This window comes from Protopterus annectens, chromosome 1.part0, assembly GCF_019279795.1.
Source record: "Protopterus annectens isolate FY-2018-M chromosome 1.part0, PAN1.0, whole genome shotgun sequence".
In the NCBI taxonomy this organism is placed as follows: domain Eukaryota; kingdom Metazoa; phylum Chordata; order Ceratodontiformes; family Protopteridae; genus Protopterus; species Protopterus annectens.
The window spans coordinates 1,628,570,451-1,628,593,829 of NC_056725.1; the positions used below are offsets into that span (position 1 = coordinate 1,628,570,451).

General features: G+C 42.0%; 1 protein-coding gene across 1 annotated transcript in view; it reads left to right on the top strand.

The window, feature by feature from the left end:
• Positions 1 to 23,379, top strand: part of MEI1 (meiotic double-stranded break formation protein 1) — a 2,282,292-nt gene that overhangs the window by 798,062 nt on the left and 1,460,851 nt on the right. Inside the window, exon 10 of the mRNA XM_044073933.1 lies at positions 17,704 to 17,838. Within this exon, the coding sequence (XP_043929868.1) occupies positions 17,704 to 17,838 (135 nt within the window). The remainder of the gene's footprint in view (positions 1 to 17,703; positions 17,839 to 23,379) is intronic.

Here is a 23,379-nt window from a genome sequence, read left to right on the forward strand (position 1 = left end):
AAAACTGTTTTAAAAACTGGAGACACCAGAGTGTTTGTGAAAAATTATTATTCACTGCATCCCAAGCAGAAAAGAAGCAACTTTATCCCAGCAGTCAGAGAATGTCAAGAGGAAGGTATGAGATTCAAGCTGCTGTATCTAGGCATCTTCAGAATACTTTTTTATTTTTTTGGAGTATCAAAAACATTTTTGAATGCAGAACACACAAAGGAAGAAAAAAATTATGGAAAAGTAAGCCAACAAACAGAAAGGGACTCTGCTTCTGATTCTTCTGACAATAAAGGTCATAGAGAGACTTTGCCATGAAACCTTTTACATTGTTCCAAGGGAAAATGCAGAAAAAAAGTTGACTAGAAGAATCAAGAGCACCTTGGATCTGAATCATAGTCTGCAGATGGGAGATGTAGATTAGCAGAATGAAGACCGGCAACACTATCATTTTGCACTGTTATAAAGCTTTTTTTACTGTTTCACTGCATTTTTGTACTGCTTTATACTGATTTAACTGTATTTTTCATTGTTAGATACTGTTTCATTACTCTAATTGCATTTTACTGAATTACTTAACTGTAAACTGCTTTTTCATACTGAGAGTTGTATTTTCTGTTTGTGAGTGCACTATCTGTGCTTTTCAGTACATTTTTTGTGATGTTTCTGTGTTCTAGTCAGGTATCGTATAACTGATTTGTTTGCAGTTAAAAGCATTCTCTAGAGTCTCCTTGCTCCTTTATCTGTTTAAAACTTTCATTTAGTGGATACAGCTAGTAGCTGTAATAGTGTGCATTACTGTAATTGCATTTTTACTGAATTACTAAACTGTAAACTGCTTTTTTATACTGAGACTTGTATTTTCTGTTTGTGAGTGCTCTTTCTGTGCTTTTCTGTGCATTTATTGTGAGGTTTCTGTGTTCTACTCAGGTAGCATAATCTAGATAGAGGGCTGCTTTTGTCCAGGCCTGGTAGTTTTGTTTGTTGAGTTTCCTGTGTTTCTGGCAGCCATCCTCTGATGATAGTGTTTTGTCTTCTTTGTTATTGAGAGTAACAGGGTTTCCTGACCTTCTCTAGCACAAGTGATTGGTGTAAGAGCAGGGGCTAATAGGACTGGGTAGTAATTAGAGCTTCTAGAGTCTTCCATCCTTCTGGTATATAAACCTTGTGTCTGCAAGGGGCTGTGCTTATATTTACCAGGCTGTGGAATGGCGATTCATCACTGGGACAAAGCAGAAATTATTTAAGATTCCAAGAGCAGAATAAGTTATTTCTTACATTTATTTCATTGAATTGCACTTCTTTAATGTTATAATTGTGCTATATAGCTAATCTACTACATTTTGCACTGTTATAAAGATCTAGCACCCAAAATCACTTTCAGGTCACCAAATATTACAATGAGGCAGGAAAATCCATCTATAGCCACTCTATCTCTAAACTCTAGAACTCCCTTCCTGCCCACTTAACATCCAACAACCCCACCACTCAATGCAAGAACCTCCTTAAAATTCACTTTATGAACAACAGGCTATGCTCCTATCTCACCCCTGGATAATACTCTACAATATAGCTAATCTCACAGCTTGTCTAGTAACTACTGATATGAATTTTGTGTATGCTTGTCATATTTAAAAATGTGATATGCAATGTCTTACCTGTTCACAATAATCAATCAGTGTGTGTACTAAATGCTGTCCTTTAGTTCACAATGTTAGTCTGCCTGGAATGTATGTCACAAATAATGCCTGGAAATGTTACAAATGTATTAATTGGAGCTTTTCTCCCTGGGCCTCCACTGAAAAGGGTCTATATTAGAACATCGAAGTTTCAAAATTTCGAATGTTCTAATATCAACCCCTATTCAGCGAAAGCTGAAAATATCGAAGCAACGGAAAACTGAATTTTTTCTTGGGGAAAGAATTCAGTTGTCCGTTTTTGTTGCTTCAGTATTTTCAGCACTGTGGTGTAAAGTTACGGGTCGGGTTCAGGTAAGTGTGTTATTGAGTGCGGGTTAGGTTAGTTAGGGTTAGGGTGCAGGTTAGGTATGTGTGCGATTGTGTGGACATGAGGGTTAGGGTGGGTTAGGTGAGTTGGGGTAAGGGCGTGGGTTAGGTATGTGCGATTGTGTGGACGTGAGGGTTAGGGCGGGGTAGGTGAGTTAGGGTTAGGGCACGGGTTAGGTATGTGTGCGATTGTGTGAACATGAGGGTTAGGGCGGGGTAGGTGAGTTAGGGTTAGGGTACGGGTGAAGTGAGTGTGCGATAGTGATGGACCTTAGGGTTAGGGTTTGGGTTAAGGTAAGTGGATAGTTAGTGGTGTGTGTATAGTTTAGTGTAGGTTTAGGTGTAAAATTTTAGGTGTATGTGTGTGGATTGCTGTTTGTTTGGTGTGCTTGTGTTGTGTGTATGTGTTTTGGAACAGCACATTTTTTCCCTAGGAAAAAAAATTCGCTGTTCTGTATGTTCAATGTTTTCAGCTTTCGCTGAATATGGGTCGATATTAGAACATTTGAAGTTTTGAAACTTCGATGTTCTAATATAGACCCACTGAAAATGAACCTGTATCTAGTCGGACTCTCCCGGTTAACAAATGTAAAATAAAATAAATAAAGCTTTTTTTACTGTTTCACTGCATTTATGTACTGTTTTGTACTGTTTTAACTGTATTTTTCATTGCTAGATACGGTTTCATTATTCTGCATTTTTACTCAGTTACTTAACTGCAAACTGCTTTTTCATACTGAGAGTTGTATTTTCTGTTTGTGAGTGCTCTATCTGTGCTTTTCTGTACATTTTTTGTGAGGTTTATTTGTTTTAGTCAGGTATCATATAACTGATTTGTTTACAGTTAAAAGTATTCTCTAGAGTCTCCTTGCTCCTTTATCTGTTTAAAACTTTCATTTAGTGGCTACAGCTAGTAGCTGTAATAGTTTCCCCATCCGCCCTCCCTACCGGTGTCCTGTTCTTATACTTCGTGGCTTTGCAGTTGCCTGCCTATACTGTAAATTTGACCTGGGACACTCCTCTCAGTCTAGTGTCATTAGCTCATGCTACCTAATACAGAGAGAACATTTGAGAAGGCCAACCCACTTAGGTTCCTAACCTTGAATTATCTTCTGCTCTTGCTTTCTCCCTTTCCACTTTACTAAAAAAAAAATAAATTGCTAGAATCTCCTTGTGTTCTGACTGAGTGTGCTTCTCAGCTGGTAAGTATATTTTTGACACTTTTTAACTGTTCAGAGTTAAATAAAACAATAATTTAATTCAGTTCAGAATACAGTTTGAATAAATTGCATTTATTTAAACTGTATTTGCTCTAATATTGCTACACACGCAAGTGTGCTGGCTGGCACTGCACTTGAATTGTTTTTAGTGCTGTTTTGGCTGCCTTTCTGTAAAATAAAATTCTAAGCTTGTTTCCTGCCTTTCCTGTAACTAGTCTACTCCAGGGACAGATTTGCTGTATCCAGGACTGTTTGTAAGCTTCTGAGCCCCCCAAGCCTTTCTGTGTTGGAGGGAAGCCTTCTAGCTTATCAGTGGGAGCGGTAAGCACTAGGTAGCCTATCTACCACAAAAGAAGTGGTTTCTGGTCCAGAAATTGTAGTTATTGGCCGTTTGGACAGTTTTTCCATCTCTCTCAACTTTTTGGTTTAAAAGCCCGCATTTGAGCTTGTTTCCCACTTTTCCTGTAACTAGTCTAGTCCAGATACAGATTTGCTGTATCCAAGACTGTTTGTAATCTTCTGAGCCCCTCAAGCCTTTCTGTGTTAGAGGGAAGTTTTCTAGCTTATCAGTGGGAGTGGTAAGCACTAGGTAACCTATCTATCATGAGAGGAGTGGTTTCTGGCAGACAAATTGTAGTTTACTGGCTGTCTGGGCAGTTTTTTTTTCCATCTCTTTCAACTTTCTGATTTAAAAGCCCGCATTTGCACTTGTTTCCCTCCTTTGCTGTAACTAGTCTAGTCCAGGTAAGATTTGCTGTATTCAGGACTTTTTGTAAGCTTCTGAGCCCCGCAAGCCTTTCTTTGTTGGAGGGAAGCCTTCTAGCTTATCAGTGGGGGAGTGGTAAGCACTAAGTAGCCTGTCTGCCACAAGAGGAGTAGTTTCTGGCCCAGAAATTGTAGTTACTGGCCATTTGGGCAGTTTTTCCATCTCTTTCAACTTTTCTGATTAAAAAGCCTGCGTTTGAGCTTGTTTCCCGCTTCTCCTGTAACTTGTCTAGTCCAGATACAGGTTTGCTGTATCCAAGACTGTTTGTAAGCTTCTTAGCCCCCCCCCCAAGCCTTTCTATGTTGGAGAGAAGCCTTCTAGCTTGTTAGTGGGAGTGGTAAGCACTAGGTAGCCTATCTACCACAAGAGGAGTGGTTTCTGGCCCAGAAATTATAGTTTATTATCCGTTTGGGCAATTTTCCATCTCTCTCAACTTTCTGGTTTAAAAGCCTGCATTTGCACTTATTTCCCACTTTTCCTGTAACTAGTCTAGTCCAGATACAGACTTGCTGTATCCAGGACTGTTTGTAAGCATCTGGGCGGTGCCAAAGTCTGCTCTTCAATTTTTCCCTTAGATCTATTAGTTCTGTCCTCTCCTGCACTTCTACTAGATTATTAGTCTAGCACTTTACCAGACTTCTTGTAACAAATATTGTAGCACACAAAAGCACTACCAGCACTAAATATTCTACAAGGAAACAATTCCAGTACTTATTGTTAATGCCCACCCTTCTAGGCATGTCTAAAGGTCAGTTTCCTGTGCTTTCTCCTATAAACCTGGTGAACTTAGGCATCCTGAGGCAATGTAGTAACTGCCTCATGTACACCGACAACCCTCTCCTCTTACCTCCCAACACTCAGTCTTGCGAGAGATGCACTTATATATCCAAACTGGAAGCCACGCACTCTCCAGCTAAGACCAGAATAGCTGGTCAAGAGGAGAAGGTCAACATTTGCACCACAGGTACAAATATGACTCAGTCATTGTACATGTGGGTGTGAATGACCTGAGATTTACCTCCCTGGACTACATGAAAAGAGACATGGAGGAGTTTTCGGATTATGTAGCCCAGGTGGGTATGACCCTAGCCTTGAGCAGCATCCTGCCATCACCCAGAATGATACCACAGTGCAAGCAGAAAATGAGTGATTTCAACATTTGGCTAAGTTTCTGGTATCATTCTAAGGGGATCCCAGTATCTGTCTTCTGGGATGACATGATTGACAGACCTCAATGGTTTGCCAGGGATGGCCTCCATCTATCACCCCTGGGCTTCCGGATACTGGCCAAGGCTCTTGCCACCCTGTCCAACACTTCCATGAGGCTCCTGTCACACCCTACTGAAGGTGCCTCTAGGGCGGCTGGAACAGGCATTGCCATCAGGCATCATGTTTGGTTCCGGCTTTGCGCTTCCTCAGAGCCCTTCAAGGCATCATTTACGAATGCCCCCTATGACGATTCCACTCTCTTTGGTAAGACCATTCGAGGCACCCTAGTTTAGAATGAGAAAGATGGGAAGACCTTGTCTGCCATTGGGATTTGGTTCACTACCCTGCAAAAATCCTTTTCCTGGAATCAGTGTGGAATGAAGAAGATATGATTCCGAACGTCAAAGGCCTTTTCCCACAATGCTCAGGACTCGCCTTCCCCCAGAGGCAGAGGGGGTACAATAGACGCCATCCTCTTGGCAGAGGGGGTCCAAGGAACCAAGGGTCTCAGGATTCTTTCCCAGACAGAGGCTCGCAGCAGCCCTAAAGGGCTGCCTGACTGCTCATCTCTGGAGGCAGTCGGGGGACGTCTTTCTTTGCACCCAACAGCCTGGAAGCTGATCACAGACGATCACTGGGTATTGCAGATAATATCCAGAGGATACTCAGTCCCCTTCCTTCAACCCCCAGTCTCTCCCAAACAGCTCCTGGATTTTCCACCTGCGCAATGGGAGGAGTCATCAGTGGAAATTTCCAAGCTCCTCAAAAAGCAAGTCATCCAGCCTGTTCCCCCTGACCAGTCCAGATCAGGTATCTATTCCAGGTTCTTTTTAGTGTGAAAGAAAATGAGGGACTTAAGACCCATCCTGGATCTTTCAACCTTAAACCTGTCAGTTGCCAAGACAAAGTTTTGGATGGTCACTTTCCAATCCATTCTGCCCTTTCTGCAGATAAACATCTGGATGTGCTTGTTGGACCTCCAAGATGCGTACTATCACATCAAGATGCACAGATGGTTTTGGAAGTTCTTCCTCTTCCGGCTGGGAGCCAGTCATTATCAGTTCAGAGTGCTCCCCTTTGGGCTCATCACTGTCCCAGGGTGTTCACCAAAGTGATGACAGTAGTGGCAGCCCACCTGCCGTTGCAGGGGTTCTAGGTCTTCCCCTATCTGGACAATTGGCTCCTTTCCACTGCCTCCAGGCATTTACTGTAACAAGCCAAGGATCTCCTTCTCAAGACCGTTCACCACCACAGCATAACAATAAATCTCAACAAGTCCCAACTGGTACCAGTACAAGTTCTCGATTATACTGAGGCTCACTTAGATGCTATCCAAAGCAAGGTGTTTCTAACTCTAGACAGAATGTTATCCCTCTGACATCATGTCTCTTGCATTGTTCAAACACAGTGTCCCCCTGAAAATTCAGTTCTTCGGGTGCTGGCCTCCATGGTGGCCACAATTACTCTTATTCCAATGACTCGCCTCCATATGAAGGTTCTCCAATGGAATCTGGCGGTTCAGTGGTCATTGCTAGACCTGCCCTTGTCTCATCTGGTTTGGTTATCTCAAGCCTGGATGGATTTTCTCTTCTAGTGGCTTCAATCCCTGGATCTTCTTCTGGGCCATTCATTTATTCTTACCACTCCAGTGACCATGGTGACCATGGGCACCTCCTTGCTTGGATGTGGGGGCATTGCATGGGAAAGACAGTCCAAGAGAAACCCATCTGCACATTTACGTCCTGGAGATGAGGGCAGTGCTGTTGGCGTTGCAAGCTCTACATGCCCACCATCCCCAAGGGACAATTGCCATCCAGACAGATAATATGTCTGTAGTCTGGCACATCAACAAACAGGGGGGAACTAGATCATACCCCATTTATCACAAAGCCATGAGATTGTGGGAGTGGGCGATCTCCTCCGGCATATTTCTGGTTGCAACGCACATTCCGGGGAGGTGCAGTTTACGGCGGACAGGCTCAGCAGATCTGTTCTGATGTCTTACATGTGGTTTCTGAATTATTCAGTAGAGAAGCAGATCCTTCCAAAGTGGGGTCAGCCTTGCTGCGATCTCTTCACCTCTCCTTCCAACGCAAAGTGCAGTGAGTATTTTAATCTGAACCCCCCTGTGTGGGAGTCCCCCAGAGATGCTCTAGTTCATGCTCTGCCCTCCGGTCTACTGTATGTTTATCCTCCACTCCCTCTAATTCCAAAATTCATTTAGAAAGCTCGACAGCTGGGGAGCTTAATGATCCTCATTGCCGCCATCTGGCCTTGCCAAGTTTGGTTCGCCTCACTGTGGTCTCATGCAATGTGTCCTCCTTGGACACTAGATCTGGTCCTGGATCTGATCACGCATCCCTCAGGGATCCTGCACCCAGATTTATTCAGCCTGAAGTTCACGTCTTGTCTACTCCAGTTCCAGTGATAGTTGACTCCCAGGCTGTCTTTTCCCATCAAGAAGATTTTGGAAGCAGCTCACAAGTCTTCCACCAGGAAGGTTTATTCCAGTAAGTGGAAGCGTTTCTCCATATGGTATTCTCAACATGATCTGGACCTCTTTACTGCTCCAGTCCCCACCATTTTGGAGTTTTTGGCGAATATTTTTAATCATGGCACTAGTTTTTCTACGGTAAAGGTAAAATTGGCAGCGATCTCCAATTCTCACATAGGAGAGAATTTGTCTTCTTTGACTTCTTCCAAACGTTGTAATGCTTTTTTAAAGGTACCTTTTTACTTAGGCCTCCAGTCAAGGACCCAACGCCCCCTTGGGATCTTACCCTAGTTCTACAAGCTTTGATTTCTCCCCAACAGGTACAGTTGACTTACAGTTCCTGTCTTAGAAGACTGCTTTTCTGGTCACTATTACCTCAGCCAAGAGAGTATCGGAGATCTAGGCCTTATCTGTCAAGCCCCCTTATATAGTGTTTCATAAAGACAGGGTTTCACTAAGGCTGAATCCCTCGTTCCTTCTGAAAGTGGCATCTGAGTCTAACATTAACCAGGTCATCAATCTCTGTTTTCTTTCTGAACTTCCAGAATAAGGGAGAGTATAAATTGCACTTGCCTGATGTTCACAGGCAACTGCGCTTCTATTTACATAGAACAAAACTGTTCAAAAGTCTGATCAGCTTTTTGTTTCCATTTCTAAGCCTTTCTTAGGAAAACCTGTATCAAAAGTAACTGTTGCTTGCTGGATCTCTGAGTGCATTGCATTGGCCTATCGAGCCAAAGGATCATCTCCACCAGGTCATGCCAGGGCGCATTCTACCAGGTCTGTAGCTACTTCTGCGGCCTTTTGTTCTAGGGTCTCCTTAGATGACATTTGCTCTGCATGGTGTCATCACATACATTTATCTCTCATTACAAATTGGATCTAATTTCCAGAGGCAGGGCATCTTTTGATTCAGCCGTGCCACAAAATATCCTTCCATGATGACCTCCCATGGCTATTTGGTAGCTGGGGACACTGTCCCACATGTTGAAGATCAAATAAAAAGAACAACTTCAGATAAAAAAGTTATGTACTCACAATAACATTCCATCTGAGCTGTTGCTTTTCATTTGTCTTCAACCATCCCTCCCTCCTTTCCCTTGCCTGATGTGGGCTGTGTAGTGGTCCGGATGGAAGAGCATAGTCCCTACTCTGGCGAGCATTTTTCATTATTGAGTTAATGAGTGCTGATGCCAGGGTTTTAGGCATATGGTTAGGTTGGGGTGCTACTCTCTGCAGCAAAATCGATCTGAGGGGAGGAGGGAGACGGGTATTATGGGTAGGGGAGGAGCTTGGAACTTGGATCCAATGCTGGAAAATGTGGCAGAGTAGGATCCATACTGGATCCGTGTTCCCACAGGTTGAAGACAAATGAAAAGCAACAACTCAGATGGAACATTATGGTGAGTACATAACTTTTTTTTTAAAAGAGAACAGTGGGATGACATATGTGTGGCTCCCAAGTATGCAACAATGTCCAGAAGGTTTAGGATTTTTACTTGGAAGTATTTACATAGTTATTGTATACCCCAAGCAGGCTTCAAAGAAATTTTCCTCTAGTAGATAGCAAATGTTAGAGGTGTGAAGGGGAAAAAGAGGTAACTGGGAATGTACATGTTGGGAGTGTAATGATTCCACACAGAATATTCTGTTACAAATACTGGCTGAGCAAATAGCTGTAAATAAGGAAAATATTCTTTTGACTTGAAACACAGGATCTAAGTTGTCTAGACATAGTAAGACCTCATTAAGTTTAATTCTGTTGGCTGCCAAAAAGCAGTTATGAGAAAATGAAAATCTAAGTCTAAGCTAACTGTATTCGAAGTATTGAATATTTTAAAAGAGATAAAAGAATGGGAAGAGAGATCTTTAGAAAAGGGAGCAAGCAAATTTCTTAGAAATAAATGTAAATTGTTGGAACAGTACATGCAGAATAATGTTTAGGAAGAGAAGTAAGGTCTGTAGGAAGGCAGAAATTGAGCAAATTTTGTAAAGGTGGACTGATGATAGTTATGAAGAAAGAAAACACATTTGATGAATAATGTATATAAATGGAAAAATGCTAATATGTTTTGTTTATTTTTCTATTAATGTATGTTTGCTTATGTCTGAAGTGATAATTTAATAAATGTGTTCAAAATATATACACCTTGCTTTTATCATCATGCTAGCAAATTTGTTCATAGGTAGGTACTAGGCTATTGGCCCTAGGGCCTATGTAAGCCTACCCAAAAAGGTACCCTGGCTTTTGCCACCCAAGAAAATTATTTACCTGTGCCCCTGTTGAGCAGAGCCACAGAAGTGATCCCTGGGGTGAATTTCCTATTTCCCATCCAGTCATCAAGATTTTTCTTGAAGAGTACTAATCAGGAGCTTTGTTTAATATAGATAGGTAGTTTGTTACAGAGTATGGGAAGTCTCTGGGACAGGAATCTATCCCTCCAGCATGTTCTGTTTATTGTGGTGACAAGGTTTAGGTCCCTAGAGCGTGTAGCTCGGAGGGATTGGGATTTATTTAAATGGAGCATGTCCAACAGCTCTGGTTTTGACATAGCTTTATATGTTAGGCAGAGATCGCCTCTGAGTAGGCGATATGCGATGGAGTAAAGCTGGAGTTTTTTGAGACGGTCTGCGTAGGGCATCTGTTTGAGGCCGGTAATCCTCTTTGTGGGGTATTTCTGCGGCCTTTCCAGTTGTTGTAGATGTCTTGTGAGGTACATACCAAAAGGGGCGTTGTACTCTATAATGGGTCTAATGTGTGACGAGTAGAAGGGAACAAAGACCTCTTTTTTCCTGGATGAGAAAACTTTTGTGATGAGGTGTGCCACATAGAAGGATTTCCTGACTACTGTGGCAATGTGATTATCAAAGGAGAAACTACTGCCCACCTGTGTCCCAAGGTCTGTTATAACACTTTCAGTGTTACGTAGACTAGCGCCTATGTGGTAGTTCATGGGTACAGAGTTTTTACCAAAAGGGATCACAATGCACTTTTTGGCATTGAGCTTGAGGCCATGGCTTTGACACTAAGCATCTGTCTCAGTGAGGCCCTTTTGTAGGATGTCCACATTGTTAGGAGTTTCGATTATGGTTCCTAGTTTGCAGTCATCTGCAAACTTCGTTAGCCAAAGACCTTCTGTGTTAGCCTGTACTTCAGAGAAGTAGATACCAAATAGGAGAGGACCCAGAACTGAACCCTGTGGTACTCCACTTGTCACTGGTCTGAAGTCAGATTTGGAGTCTGCTACTTTCACAGTGTGGGTTCTGTCAGTGAGCCAGTTGGCAACCCATCTTGTGACTTAGGGATTTATGCCTGGTTTAGTGAGTTTATCTATAATTCCAGAATGGGGGATGGTGTTGAAAGCCTTGATGAGATCTAGATAGGCTGTGTGAACCACCTTACCATCATCTACGGCTTTGGTAACTGCTTCAAAGAAGTCTATCAGGTTTAGGAGATATGATTTGCCTTTTACAAACCCGAACTGGGTGGGGTCCAGAGATTGGAGATTACCAATGTCTTTGTTTATAAGTTCCATGGTGATACATTCCATGGCCTTGCAGACCAGGCTCATCAGGCTAATGGGGTGGTAGTTCCCAGGGTCCGTGGTGGATCCCCCTTTGTGGAGTGGAATGATCGTCGCTGTGCACCATTCAGTGAGCACAAAGCCTGAGATGAGGCTATGACTGAACATGGTACTTAGGTGGGTGCCAGTTCGTTCTGTAGTTCATGTAGAACACAGCCTGGAATGTTATCAGGTCCCATGGATGCTGTGTTCTTGGCTTTGGAGAGTGTGTTTTTTACCTGTGCAGCCGTGATTACAGGAACTTTGCATTCTTCCGGTATAATGATGGGCCCTTCAGGGGGTGAGAGGGGGGTAAAGTTAGCACTGAACCTGTCTGCCAGGATGTTGGCAATATCAGTTGGTTCTGTATATTTCATGCCATTGTGCTGTAACTCATAGCAGAGCTGAGTGTTGCCACTGAGATTCTTGACATAACTATAGAATGCTTTTTGGTTGTCTTTAGAAACAGTGGCAATTTTGTTTTCATAACTAGCTTTGGAGGATTTTATGAGGGATCTCAGCTTCTTACTCAGGCTGGTCAGGGAGTTTCTCCAATCATGGGATTTTTCTCTTTTGCAGCAGTTTCTTTCTTTTGTTGTAGAGTTTGTTTATGGCAGGGGGGACCACCAGATTGGCTTCCTTTTTTTGAAGGATAGCATCTTGGTTCTGTTAAGGATAGCACGATTCATGCACTCGTGTAAGTGCCTATAAAGTGCATTTGTGTAGGATTCAGCAGTCGTACTTCTATTGTCTGTCTGCATGGGTGTCGAGAAGTTTGCCACTTCTGTCTTAAGAAGTGTGAAGTTGGCTTTGGAGACATTTTTTACGATGGTTTCCCTAATGGTGGGTGGGGGTGGGATGTGGATGCCTAGGGTGATTAGCTTGTGGTTGGATCTGACCAACAAGAAATTGACCTCTGGTGTGGAACACCAGTCACCCATGTTGGTAATGACCAGGTCTAGGATATTGCTGCCCCTTTTGGGAGTATGGATAAGTTGATCCAAGGTGTTGGAATTTATGAATTCTAGAAAACGTTGAGCAAAAGAGTTGGTACATGAGTAGTTTTCCCAATTAATGGTGGGGTAGTTGAAATTGTCCATTATTAGGGTGTTAGGTTGTGCCCTAATATTTTCCAGTGTATCAAGTAATGAGGAGTTTGAATCCTGGGGTATGGTGGGGGATCTGTAACAAGCTACAATTTGGATTGCGGTCTTGCACAGAGTTAGTTGCACTTGGATAATTTTGGATGTATTATGCTGAGCAACTAGCCTGGAGGTGTGGATATCCTTAATGAATATGGACATGCCTCTGCCTTTAGTGTTTTGGTCCAGTTTAGGTGGCTGAAAGGTGTGGTATAAATTATAGCCTGGTAATGCAGGGGTGCTCTCTGGAGACTTGAACCAGGTCTCTGTCACTGCACAGATGTCGCTGTTCTCCAATTTAAGGAGTGCCTCGAGTGAGTGCATTTTGAGGTTTAGACTTCTAGCACTGAGTAGCATTACCCTCAGATTTTGCTTGCGTGTACCTGTTACGGTGGAGAATTTGTCATTTGAGCCTTGCCTAAAAAAGGCACTATAGGGGTGACAATATATATAATCTGTTATCATTGTGCTGTCTGATTTTATTGTTAGTACTTGAGTACTTAAGCTGTTTTTTTCACTGCTGTCTGTAACATTTTATGTATGTATGTATGAGAATTTCGGGTCTATATTAGAACATCGAAGTGTTAAAACATCGAATGTTCTAATATCAACAGCTATTCAGCAAACGCTTGAAATAGTGAAGCTACAGAACACTGAATATTTTCCTAGGGAAAGTATTCGGTGGGCCGTTTCTGCGGCTTCGCTATTTCCTCGACTGTGGTGCGAAGGTGATGGACTGGGTTAAGGTAAGTGTACGAACGGACTGAGGTAAGGTGAGTGTGTGATAGTTAGGGACCTTAGGGATAGGGAGCGGGTAAGGTGAGTGTGCGATAGTTAGGTACCTTAGGGTTAAGGTGAGTGTGCAGTAGTTAGGGACCTTAGGGTTAGGGTTGGGTTAAGGTAAGTGGATAGCTAGTAGTGTATGTACAGTTTAGTGAAGGGTTCTGTGAAGTGTGTATGTGTGGATTATGTATTTTGGTGTGCTTGTGCTGTGCGTGTGTTTTCTCGGAACAGTGAATTTTTTTGCCGTGGAAAAGAATTCGCTGTTCTGAGCGTTCGTGTTTATCACATTTCGAGATTCCAAGGTTGAGCTTATGGTGTTCGATATGTTGGAATTTCAATAATGTGATATAGACCCGAGAATTTCATATATTGTAGTTTTATGTATGTACATCTTTACTACCAGAGCTCTGAATTTCCAACTGCTATTTGACTGCACTGATTTTTGGATTTTCTACATTTAAGGTTTGGAGATTTCCATTACTTAATGACAACCACCGTAGTCTTAAGCAGACTGACGCAGCATGCAAGAGATATAATTACACTGTGTTCTTGGTGGCAAAGCTCTCACATACAGATGCATATCTCCAAACAAATTGACACACACACTACACCTACTATGGATCAGACATGAGCTCACATATGCTGAGGCTCTTAAACACAAACTACACAGACCACAAAGGCCTACCAGATGCTGTTGTCAGCAACCTCCCAAGCACTCTACATAGATAGCACTTCCTAAGACACATACAACCACTTCTCTAAGCCTTTAAGGCAAACGACCACACAACCCAATATATTGGTCTTTGGATACTCTTTTATGAATCACACTGATGCCGCACTCACCAGGCTGATCAAGGAGACAGTCACTGTCAGTTGCCAGTCAGGGGTAAGGATTCGCTAGATCATGCACACACTGAGGACATTAAACCACAAGTGCTGGTATGATTCTGTCTTAGTCCAAGTGGGCATTAATGACCTGAGATGTACCTCCCTGGACTTTATTAAGTGATACCTCACAGAGCTTTCAGATTGTGTGTCCCAGACAGGTATGAGCATAGCAGTGAGCAGCATTCTACCTTCTCCGGGGATGATACCACAATATAAACAGAAGATGATTGACTTTAACAATTGGCGTAGTTACTGATGTCATTATAAGGGGTTCCGGTATTTGTCAGCTTGGGAGGATGTTCTCGACAGACTACAGTGCTTTGCCAAGGATGGTCTGCACCTGTTCCTTTTAGGCTTTTCGATATTGGCCAAAACATTACCCATTCCTTTAGAGCCTTTTTAGGCAATGCCAATGTGATAAACCTTCCAGCCTAATAAAAAAACAAAAAACAAAAGAAAAATGATAAACTAAAGGTAACACTGCTTCTCAATGCTAGGAGTCTCAACAAGAAGCTCCACTCCCTGGAAGCGCTCCTCACTCTTGAGAATGTTGACATCTGTGCAGTTACTGAGACATGGTTTAAAGTCACATGAGGTATCCCAGCAGTATAAGGCTATAATGCCTTCCAGACATTTAGATAAGCTATTGCACAAGAAGGGACAAGAAGTGGAGGTGTATCAATTTACATAAAAAGTAAGGACACTTTAAGATTGATCAAACAATATGACACACTTGAGCTACTCCATGTCCAACTAACCTTAGGTAAAGTCCCATAACATACCCTTGCTAACTATAGTCCCCTGTCTGTGATCTAGGATAACTATACCATGTACTTGAATGTACTGAAGTCACTCACCATTCAGCTGAGCACCACACTCATGGGTGATATCAACTATCTCACCATAAACTGAGATACATACACAACCACTAACATGCAAGTTCAAAAATTCCTTGAATTTGCCAATGCAAGCATCCTGTAACTGCTAGTCTGCAGACCTACTTCAGGTGCAAATATCCTGGGTCTGTTATACATAAATATGATGAGGTGTTACATCCTCTGTAGTGTAATGTCATCATTAGTCAAATTAGGTCACAAAGTGGTCACCCTTGACATAAATGTAAAGCTTGAACTCCCAGCAGACCCCAGAAACTTTAAGAACTTTCCCAAGGCTAGCTGTCTGCGTTGAAGCAATGGCATAGCTAAATCCCAAGCCCCTACAAACTCAAAGAACACTGTTAGCTATGTGGAAGTGTTTATGGAAACCATTCACATGCATGTAAATAACTGCATAGAAACAGTAGTATCAAACTGAAATAAACTTAGGACAAACTCCAAAATGAGCCCCCTTCGTGGATCCCAATATAAATAGGTTGTGCAACAAAAGAAAGTCTTGTCTAAAAATTGGAAAGGCTTTGCCCAGCAAGAAAAAAATCCTTCATCAGTCTCGACAAGCAACTCAGGAGAGTAATTAAGTCCACCAAACCCAACTCTGTCGCAAAAATAGCCTCCCAGGCTAAGAATAACCATAAGGTATTTTCAGGTATGTACACAACCTTAAGGGGAGCACCCAACAGTGTGCTAACCTAATAGTAAATGGAACTCCTTTTATGAATGGGAAGATAGAGAAGATGTGCTGGCTGATAAATTTAGCTCCAGTTTCACCCCTTTATCACCACAGTTACCCCTCAGGAAATACCTTCTACCATTTCTCCTCCACCTATCACTAAAAACAAGTACTTACTGTCAGGGCTACTAGAATCTATTCAACCACAGCCTTCAAACAAGCATCATCCTTAGGGAATGGAGGACAGCATCACACTGCACAAATGGGAGACCATCAGCAGACCCAGAGAACTACAGACCCATAAGTTTGACTTGTCTGATACGCAAGGCTATAGAAACAATTATCATGGACCTGATAAACAATGAGATAGGAAATCTTTAAACACTGAACCTATAGATTTCATCAGGGGCAGGTCATGCTTACTAAACCTGTTAAACTTTGTTGAGTTGGTCACTAGTTCCATAGACGAGGGCAAAATAGTGCATACTGTCTACTTCCACCTGGCAAAGGCATTTGACACATTGCTCACTAGGGTATTATAGGCAAGCTCACAGATTTAAGCTTAAATCCCTGTAACACCTGAAGGATAGTCAGATGGTTCAAGGATAAAGCACACAGTGTTAGGGTAGGGAGTCTACCTCCACCAAGAGGCCTGTTCCTAGTGGTGTCCCAGAGGTTTCAGTACTGGAACCTCTCTTGTTCAGAATACACTTCTCTGAATTCTAGGCAAATGTAGAGGGTCTTTGACCAAATTTACTGATGACTGCTAGCTGGGTGCAACCATTAAATCCTCCAAAGATGTAGATATCTTCCCATGGGGTCTGACACAGACAACTAACTGGTGCTGGAGCCATGGCCAAAAACTCTGTGGGAAGATGACCACTCCTGCAAATTGCAACACAGATAACACTTCCCTAAGTAAGAATAGACCAAATGGTAAGGGACTTAGGAACTCAGGTTGACAGTGACTTGAACTTTGATCACCATGTGTCCATGGTGATGTGAAGATCCTTCTAAATGGCATAACTTATAAGTTACGGCATAGCATCCAGAGATTACAGTCCCACTATACTTAGCCCCCAATAGACCAATAATTGAGTACAATGCACCTTTTGGCGTGTAAATGACCAGGTATTTGCAGTAGCTGAAGTGGCTGTGGAGGTTCCTTACTAAAAGAATACAGGGTGTAAATAACATGTTCTGTGCAGACCATCTCAAAGCCCTGTCCTTGTACTTGGTCTCCTACAAGCTTCTGAGGCGCGATCTATGCCTAACCTACAAGACATTCTCTGATCCTAGCCTGTTGGACCTGCTATACATTCACAAAACAGCCAGTACTAGAGTTACTTGATCTAAGGATCTAAACCTTGTTTGTGATATAAACAAAACATATTGGAAGGACAGGGATGTGTCTCAGAAGTCACTCCCTTTCTGGAACAGACTCCCCATTCATGTGAAGCAGAAGTCTTCCCTAAGCCTATTCAAGTACAATTTGGCCCAATGGATGGGAAGTAGCAAATTCACCCCTGGCTTGTCACCTGTGTCCCTTATGGACAGGGACAGGTTGTATTCCCTAAAGCAGGTATATACTAAACCCATTCTAGTCCTTGAGCATTGATAACTGGCAACATTTGGGCATGATTGGCTAGGCTTAAAAGCTTTAGACCCATTAGCCTAGTAATCTCCTATGATACTATACTGGATGTAATGTATCTTCTGGAGGTTTTCTCCTTGGGCCTCTACTTAAAAGTTTCTCATCTGAGCTCACTCAGACAGACTAATAAATAAACTGAAAATAAACAAATAGATATTCTGTTGATATAATCTTAATATACTAATTTGGTATATATGAGCCATTACTACAAATATGTGAACACTTCTTTTTAGTTCTACAGAATATGTAGTAGTAAAACAGTTCACTATAAATAATATTTCCACTGGAATATAATGAACACAGATAAATGTGTGGTAAAAAGTCATCCTATGACTGTTTTTTGTCTTTTCTTATTTAAATGCCATGATGATCTGTAAAGAAGGCTTCTTGCAAAACAATTAGCTAAATATTTTCTTATTTGCAGGCAACCTGTAGGAATTAAATTATTTACTAATCTGACAACTTTCAAAGATGTCATCAACACACTCAAGCAAGGTGTGAACTATCCTTCCTTGGTGATTGCAACAAGGAGTGCAAAAGCTGTTGCTATTTTTCTGAGGTAAACTGATAAGTTGTTTATAAGAAAGCATTACATTACTTATTAAGAAGTACTATGCTTGCACTTTTTTTCAGTGTTAACTTCTTCAACTATAGATTTTAACACAAGACTTAAAGAAGAGCAATCTCACCAATAGAAGGAATCTGGATTCAGTTAATTACCTTTCATTTCCATCTCTCTACACATTGTGTTTTTAAGTAATATAGCCAATTCTGTGAGCACCTTACTGCCTCAAAATTTACAAGTACTATTTCTGCATGGGTTTTTGCATTGTGCTGCAGTTATCTTCCACATCTTAAGGATGTACTGCAGGTGTATCAGCAATCCTCAGAATTACCACTTTGTGTGAACCATGTGACTGTGTATGTCTGCACATGTGTGTGTGTGTGTGTGTGTGTGTGTGTGTGTGTGTGTGTGTGTGTGTGTACATACATGCACATGCAAATGGGTGTACACACAAACAGTGCATGTGTTGTACATGCACTAACTTCCTTTTATGGGCTAGAGCTTCAACCAGAGCTTATTTCCATGCCTTTCACTTGTGGACTGCCAGGACTGAATCCAGCTGCCCTGTAACCCTGAGCGTGATTAAGCCAATGAAAGGAGAATGACTGAAAAAGTAAATCAGTACCATAATACATTGAGTTGTCTTTGCCTAACTACATATGTAATATACACAAGTACAGTTCAGCCGCACTAAACTATGAGATCCAGAATTATCAGGCAACTTCTGAGACGAGGCTTTTTTTGCTATTTCTGAAACCTAAGATTTAAGTTGGTCCTGGAAACCAACAGATTGTTTGCTGAATGCTCTTATTCCATGGCAACAATAGGAATTCTGGACAGCTTAAGCTTCTTCCATTTTTTGTAATGCACTGCTTTCAGCTAACCCCTCAGGTCTCATTGCCAGTAGCAAAACTTCTACAAATTCTCTGAGCGAGCTTGAGCTTTTGGTATTTCTGAGTATTTTTGAATAACTTGTCTATCCTTTGTGGGCAGATATACCTATTTTTTTCTGTATCTTACTCATTTATATCTCAATAGCTTTAGCAGTCAATTTTCTATAGATTTTATTATCTTTTCAAGCTCCTTTTTTCATTACTTTCAGTGGACTTTTTTCCCTCTCATACCCTGCCTGTCCCTTGTGAAGTTAAAAATAAATTCTGTTTCTATCCTTAATATTAGGTAGAACAGACACTGGAATATTTGTTAGGCATTTGGCATTGTACTTTACAGATGGTTACCATCTTTTATTTTAATATTTAAAATGTTTTAAACGGGAAAGTCCAACTAGGACAGAGCCCATTTTCAGTGGAGGCCTGTGAAGAAACACACCATGTGCTTGTCTTTGAATGTGGGAGGAAACTGGAGTACTCGGAAGAAACCCACGCAAATGCAGGGAGGACATAAAGACTCTGCACAGAAGGCACCCCAGCCAAGAATCAAACCAGAGAATCTGTTACTGTGAGGTGATAACATTAACCACTGCACCACTCAATTTTTGCTATGGAGAAGGACAAGACTTCTGGTTACAAAAAATGTGGACATAAGATCCCATATCAAGAGATACACAAGATTTGTGTAGTGGGTCTTGGGATCTCATGTCTTAAGTCTGATTACATTATTTACAAAAAATATAATTATTGGTCCCTCCTGGACAGAAGAAATAAACTAGTGCTCAAGGAATTACTGAAAGGGGAAGCCATGAAGGAGAAGGAAAAAGGTGAAGGTGAGTGACATAGACTGACTAGAAAGACTAGAGAAGAGAAAGGAGAAAAGGAGACTGGAGGAAACTGAGCCATCTTTTGTTGAGAATTTGTCACCCACTAAATTACTCTGGATGATTGCCTTATCTTCTTATTTGGGGTGTTTTATACTCATCACTCCTTCACACTCAGTTTCTCCTCCTCATCAAGACATTCAGGGCTGAAAAACTCTGCTCTGAGAATGAGAATGGGAAGCTTCTCCTGGAAACAGGAGTTGTCTTGTTTCTTGCCTTCATGTGCCACTTTAGCTTTGTTCTTTAGCTCCTCTAGGTTCCTGCAGAGCCCCATGCAGTTAGACTGGGACAAGATGATATCTGTATTCATGAAGGCTCAGCTTCAATTTGGTGTTCCCTTAGGAAAAGAAAGTGCTAGAGGAAGTGCTTAGACTATTCTTCATAGTTCCCCTCTCCAGACATTGATCTTCATGAGAGTGAAGCTCCTCCCCTTTCCTCACTGGAAGACTCTTTATTGGTGAGGTATTTGTAATGATGAAACAGAGGGGATCATGTCCCATTGACCCCACCTATCGTGAAGATGAGATCCTGCAGGAAGCATACAGGTCTTCACACCCAGCAGCCTGGGTAGTATCTCCACTAGACCAGACTCACAGATGTTATTGAACCTATTTCCCAGAACCCCAAGGATAGGCCCCACTGGAGTAAGGGGTCTCTTGCTGATTTCACTGTAGTATCACCAGTTGCCAAATGGGAGGCCCCAGAGGTCATTCAAGCCACCCACCCTCCTAATAATGATTTCCAGATGATGGATAGGGTAGGGAAGAGTGTGTGTACACATCAAGAAAGTTTTCCATCATGTTGATGAATTACTTGATTTACATGATAAAGCTTCAGAGGGATCTAACTGATTAAAACATGGAGATTCTGAAATAATTGCCCATTGGTGATATTTGAGAACAGTTGGAGACCCATACAGCCACCACCAGTTATACCACTTTGCTTTCTATTTGACTCTTATATAATGCAGCAGATGGAGTAGGTATGTTGGTTGGTTCAAGAACTGGAATGCAGTGCCAAGTTTGGCTTTACCTAACAGGGTTTGCAGAACACTTTAAGGCAGCCATCCTCAGTGGCCATTTTGAAAGATATTCAGTTTTTTAGGCAGAAAGTCAAGGATAAGGTGCAACAGTGTGATAAGATAATGCATGCTCTCAGTTGTTGTGGCTTACTCCTGAACTCCTCAACAGTCATTCCAGAGAAACCAGAAGGGAGCCAGGAACATCTATTGTAGAAAATCCTAGCAGCCTCAGAACCAACAGCAGTCTGACAGAGGTTCATTGGCAGAGGGAATTTCTATGTTAGCCACCACCGGTGAGGCAGAGGTGGACCACATCAACATGGGTTCTGTGGTCCCTCTTCCAGGTGCAGGCAGTATGACCCCTGAATTGTTGCCAGGCTGCCTTACTCTGAATGCAATTGATTGACTTTCTGTGCAGTCCCTTGCATGACTGGCCATCATGCAAGACAGTTGGATCAGTGAAATCATATCTAGAGGCTACTCAGTACCATTTTTTAAATTCTCCTGGCAACCACCCTTTCATCCACCACCAGTACCACCCTGTCAGAAGTGGAAAGGTCAGTAAGAGGTGGAAAACCTTCTCAATAAAAGAGCCATCCAGGAGGTCCCACCAGATCAGATATTACTCAAGGTTTTTCTTTGTGCCAAGAACAACTCAGGATCTCAGGCTAATTCTAGATTTTATTTATCTAAAACAGTACATGCAGAAGGGTCATGGGTTCTGTCTCTTGACACTACTGAACTGTCAATGTCCATTGGAGCACTCTCATGTGCAACTTATCAGGGACTATTTGAATGAAAGCTGCTATATGGCCTAACAGTTTGAGAACTGATGGTATCATGGTGCAATCTGTCCTGCAGTGCTTGCTGTATTCATGATGCTGTTTGGATCAACAGTATACATATGTATACATCAAAATAACCAAACCATCGGGGAAATTTCTATGCTTTCAGGTGGGATTCATCCTGTACCAGTTCAAAACATTGTCCCTTTGTCTCAGCACCACCTTTTATGTATTCAAAGTTCAAGGCTTCATTCACTGCCCACATGCATCTGCTGAGAATAAAAAAATATTTCCTTATATACATGAGTGGCTCATTGCTGTATCTATAGTGAAAAAACTCATTGCAGCAAGACAGTACTTACTCCAACTATGCCTGTCCTTGGGGATCTCTAATCAGTCTTTCAAAATCCCAGCCAGAGCCTTCTCAGTCTCTAATATTCATAGACTGCCAGTTTGAAATACTAGGACAGCTGGCCATTCTTCCTCCAAACAGAATCTCTGCAATAGTCCAGGCAGTTTTAACCCTCTCCCAAAACCCTGCTCCAGTTATTGCATTGGTTCTCAAAGTGTTATGCCTTATAGCAGCCTCCATTTAAACAGCATTTTATGCCAGGCTGCACATGAGACTGTTCCAGTGGATGCTGAGGGCTCATTGGTGTCAAGAGACAGAATCAATGACAAAAAACATAGAACTTTGAAAGCTTTGCTTAAAAAAAACATGTCCATGTGGACAATCCTAGAAAATCTCAATTCAGGAATTTCCTTTGTTCAGTCAGTCTGAGAGCTACTCTAACCATGGATGTGTCCTGACTGGGATGTGTGTGTGTGTGTGGGGGGGGGGGTCATTTTTTGAACAGTATGACCCAAGACATGTGGACCACAGGTTAGGCCCAGTTGCACATAAATTTCTTCCTTACATTGCAGGCCTTTCAGGACCTTGTCCTCTAAGTTGCAGCATCCTTCCAGTCTGACAGCATAGCAGTGGTAGAGTAGATTATCAGGCAGGAAGGAACCTGTTCTTAACCTGGCTGCTGTGTAGCCATATGGGTATGAGAGTGGGCCATGTCTTCACACTGCTTTTTCATAGCAAGACACATCCTAGAGACATCCAGCATTATTGTGGACAGGGTGAGTAGACAAATTCTGCTCCCAGGCAAATGGTCTCTCAACAGGTTGGTAGCCCTAAAAAATTTTTGAAATGAGGGAAGCCTTGTTGAGATCTCATTGTTGCACCATCCAATACCAAATGCAACAGGTTGTTTTTTTCATCATCCTTAAGAGTGATATACCCAGAGAGACATGTTTGCCCATGACTGGGCCTGGGGCTTCATTATACAGTTCCTTCAGTACTACTCATGCCAAGATAGTATGAGAAGGACCTTGGCTTTACACATCTTGTTTTTTCTTAAGCAAAGGCAGGATGTGTAAAGCCAAGATCCTTCTCATAACCCCATTCTGGTCATGCCAGATTTGGTTCCCTCTGCTTTGGCCTCAGCTATGGAGAAAACTCATTTTTATTATTCTTCCTCAGCACTCCCAGTTGCTGCCTCACTCAGACATTCTGGTCTATCAGTTAACCGCTTAGTTCCTCCATTTCCGGTGATGGCCAGGGGATCCACTTTCCATCCACAAGTGAGACTTGATTAAACCTCCTCAGAAACCATTGACCAGCTATAGGCTTTACAGTATAACAAAAGAAAGGCTGGACAAAAGCAAATATAAATTAATATGTTGTGATCTTATGCTGCTGGGGTGGGGTAAAAGTGCATTGCATATATTATTTGTAAAATTAAGATAATTTATTTTATTTTTACAAGGGTGGGTCGCTAGAGTAATGCCATTGACTTAAGTAATAATCAGGTTTCTTCTAAGCAAGTAGGCTTGCAAATAAGATAACATTATGAAAGCCATGAAGAATGTTAAGTTTCTTGTATCTGCAAAGATAATAGCTTTTT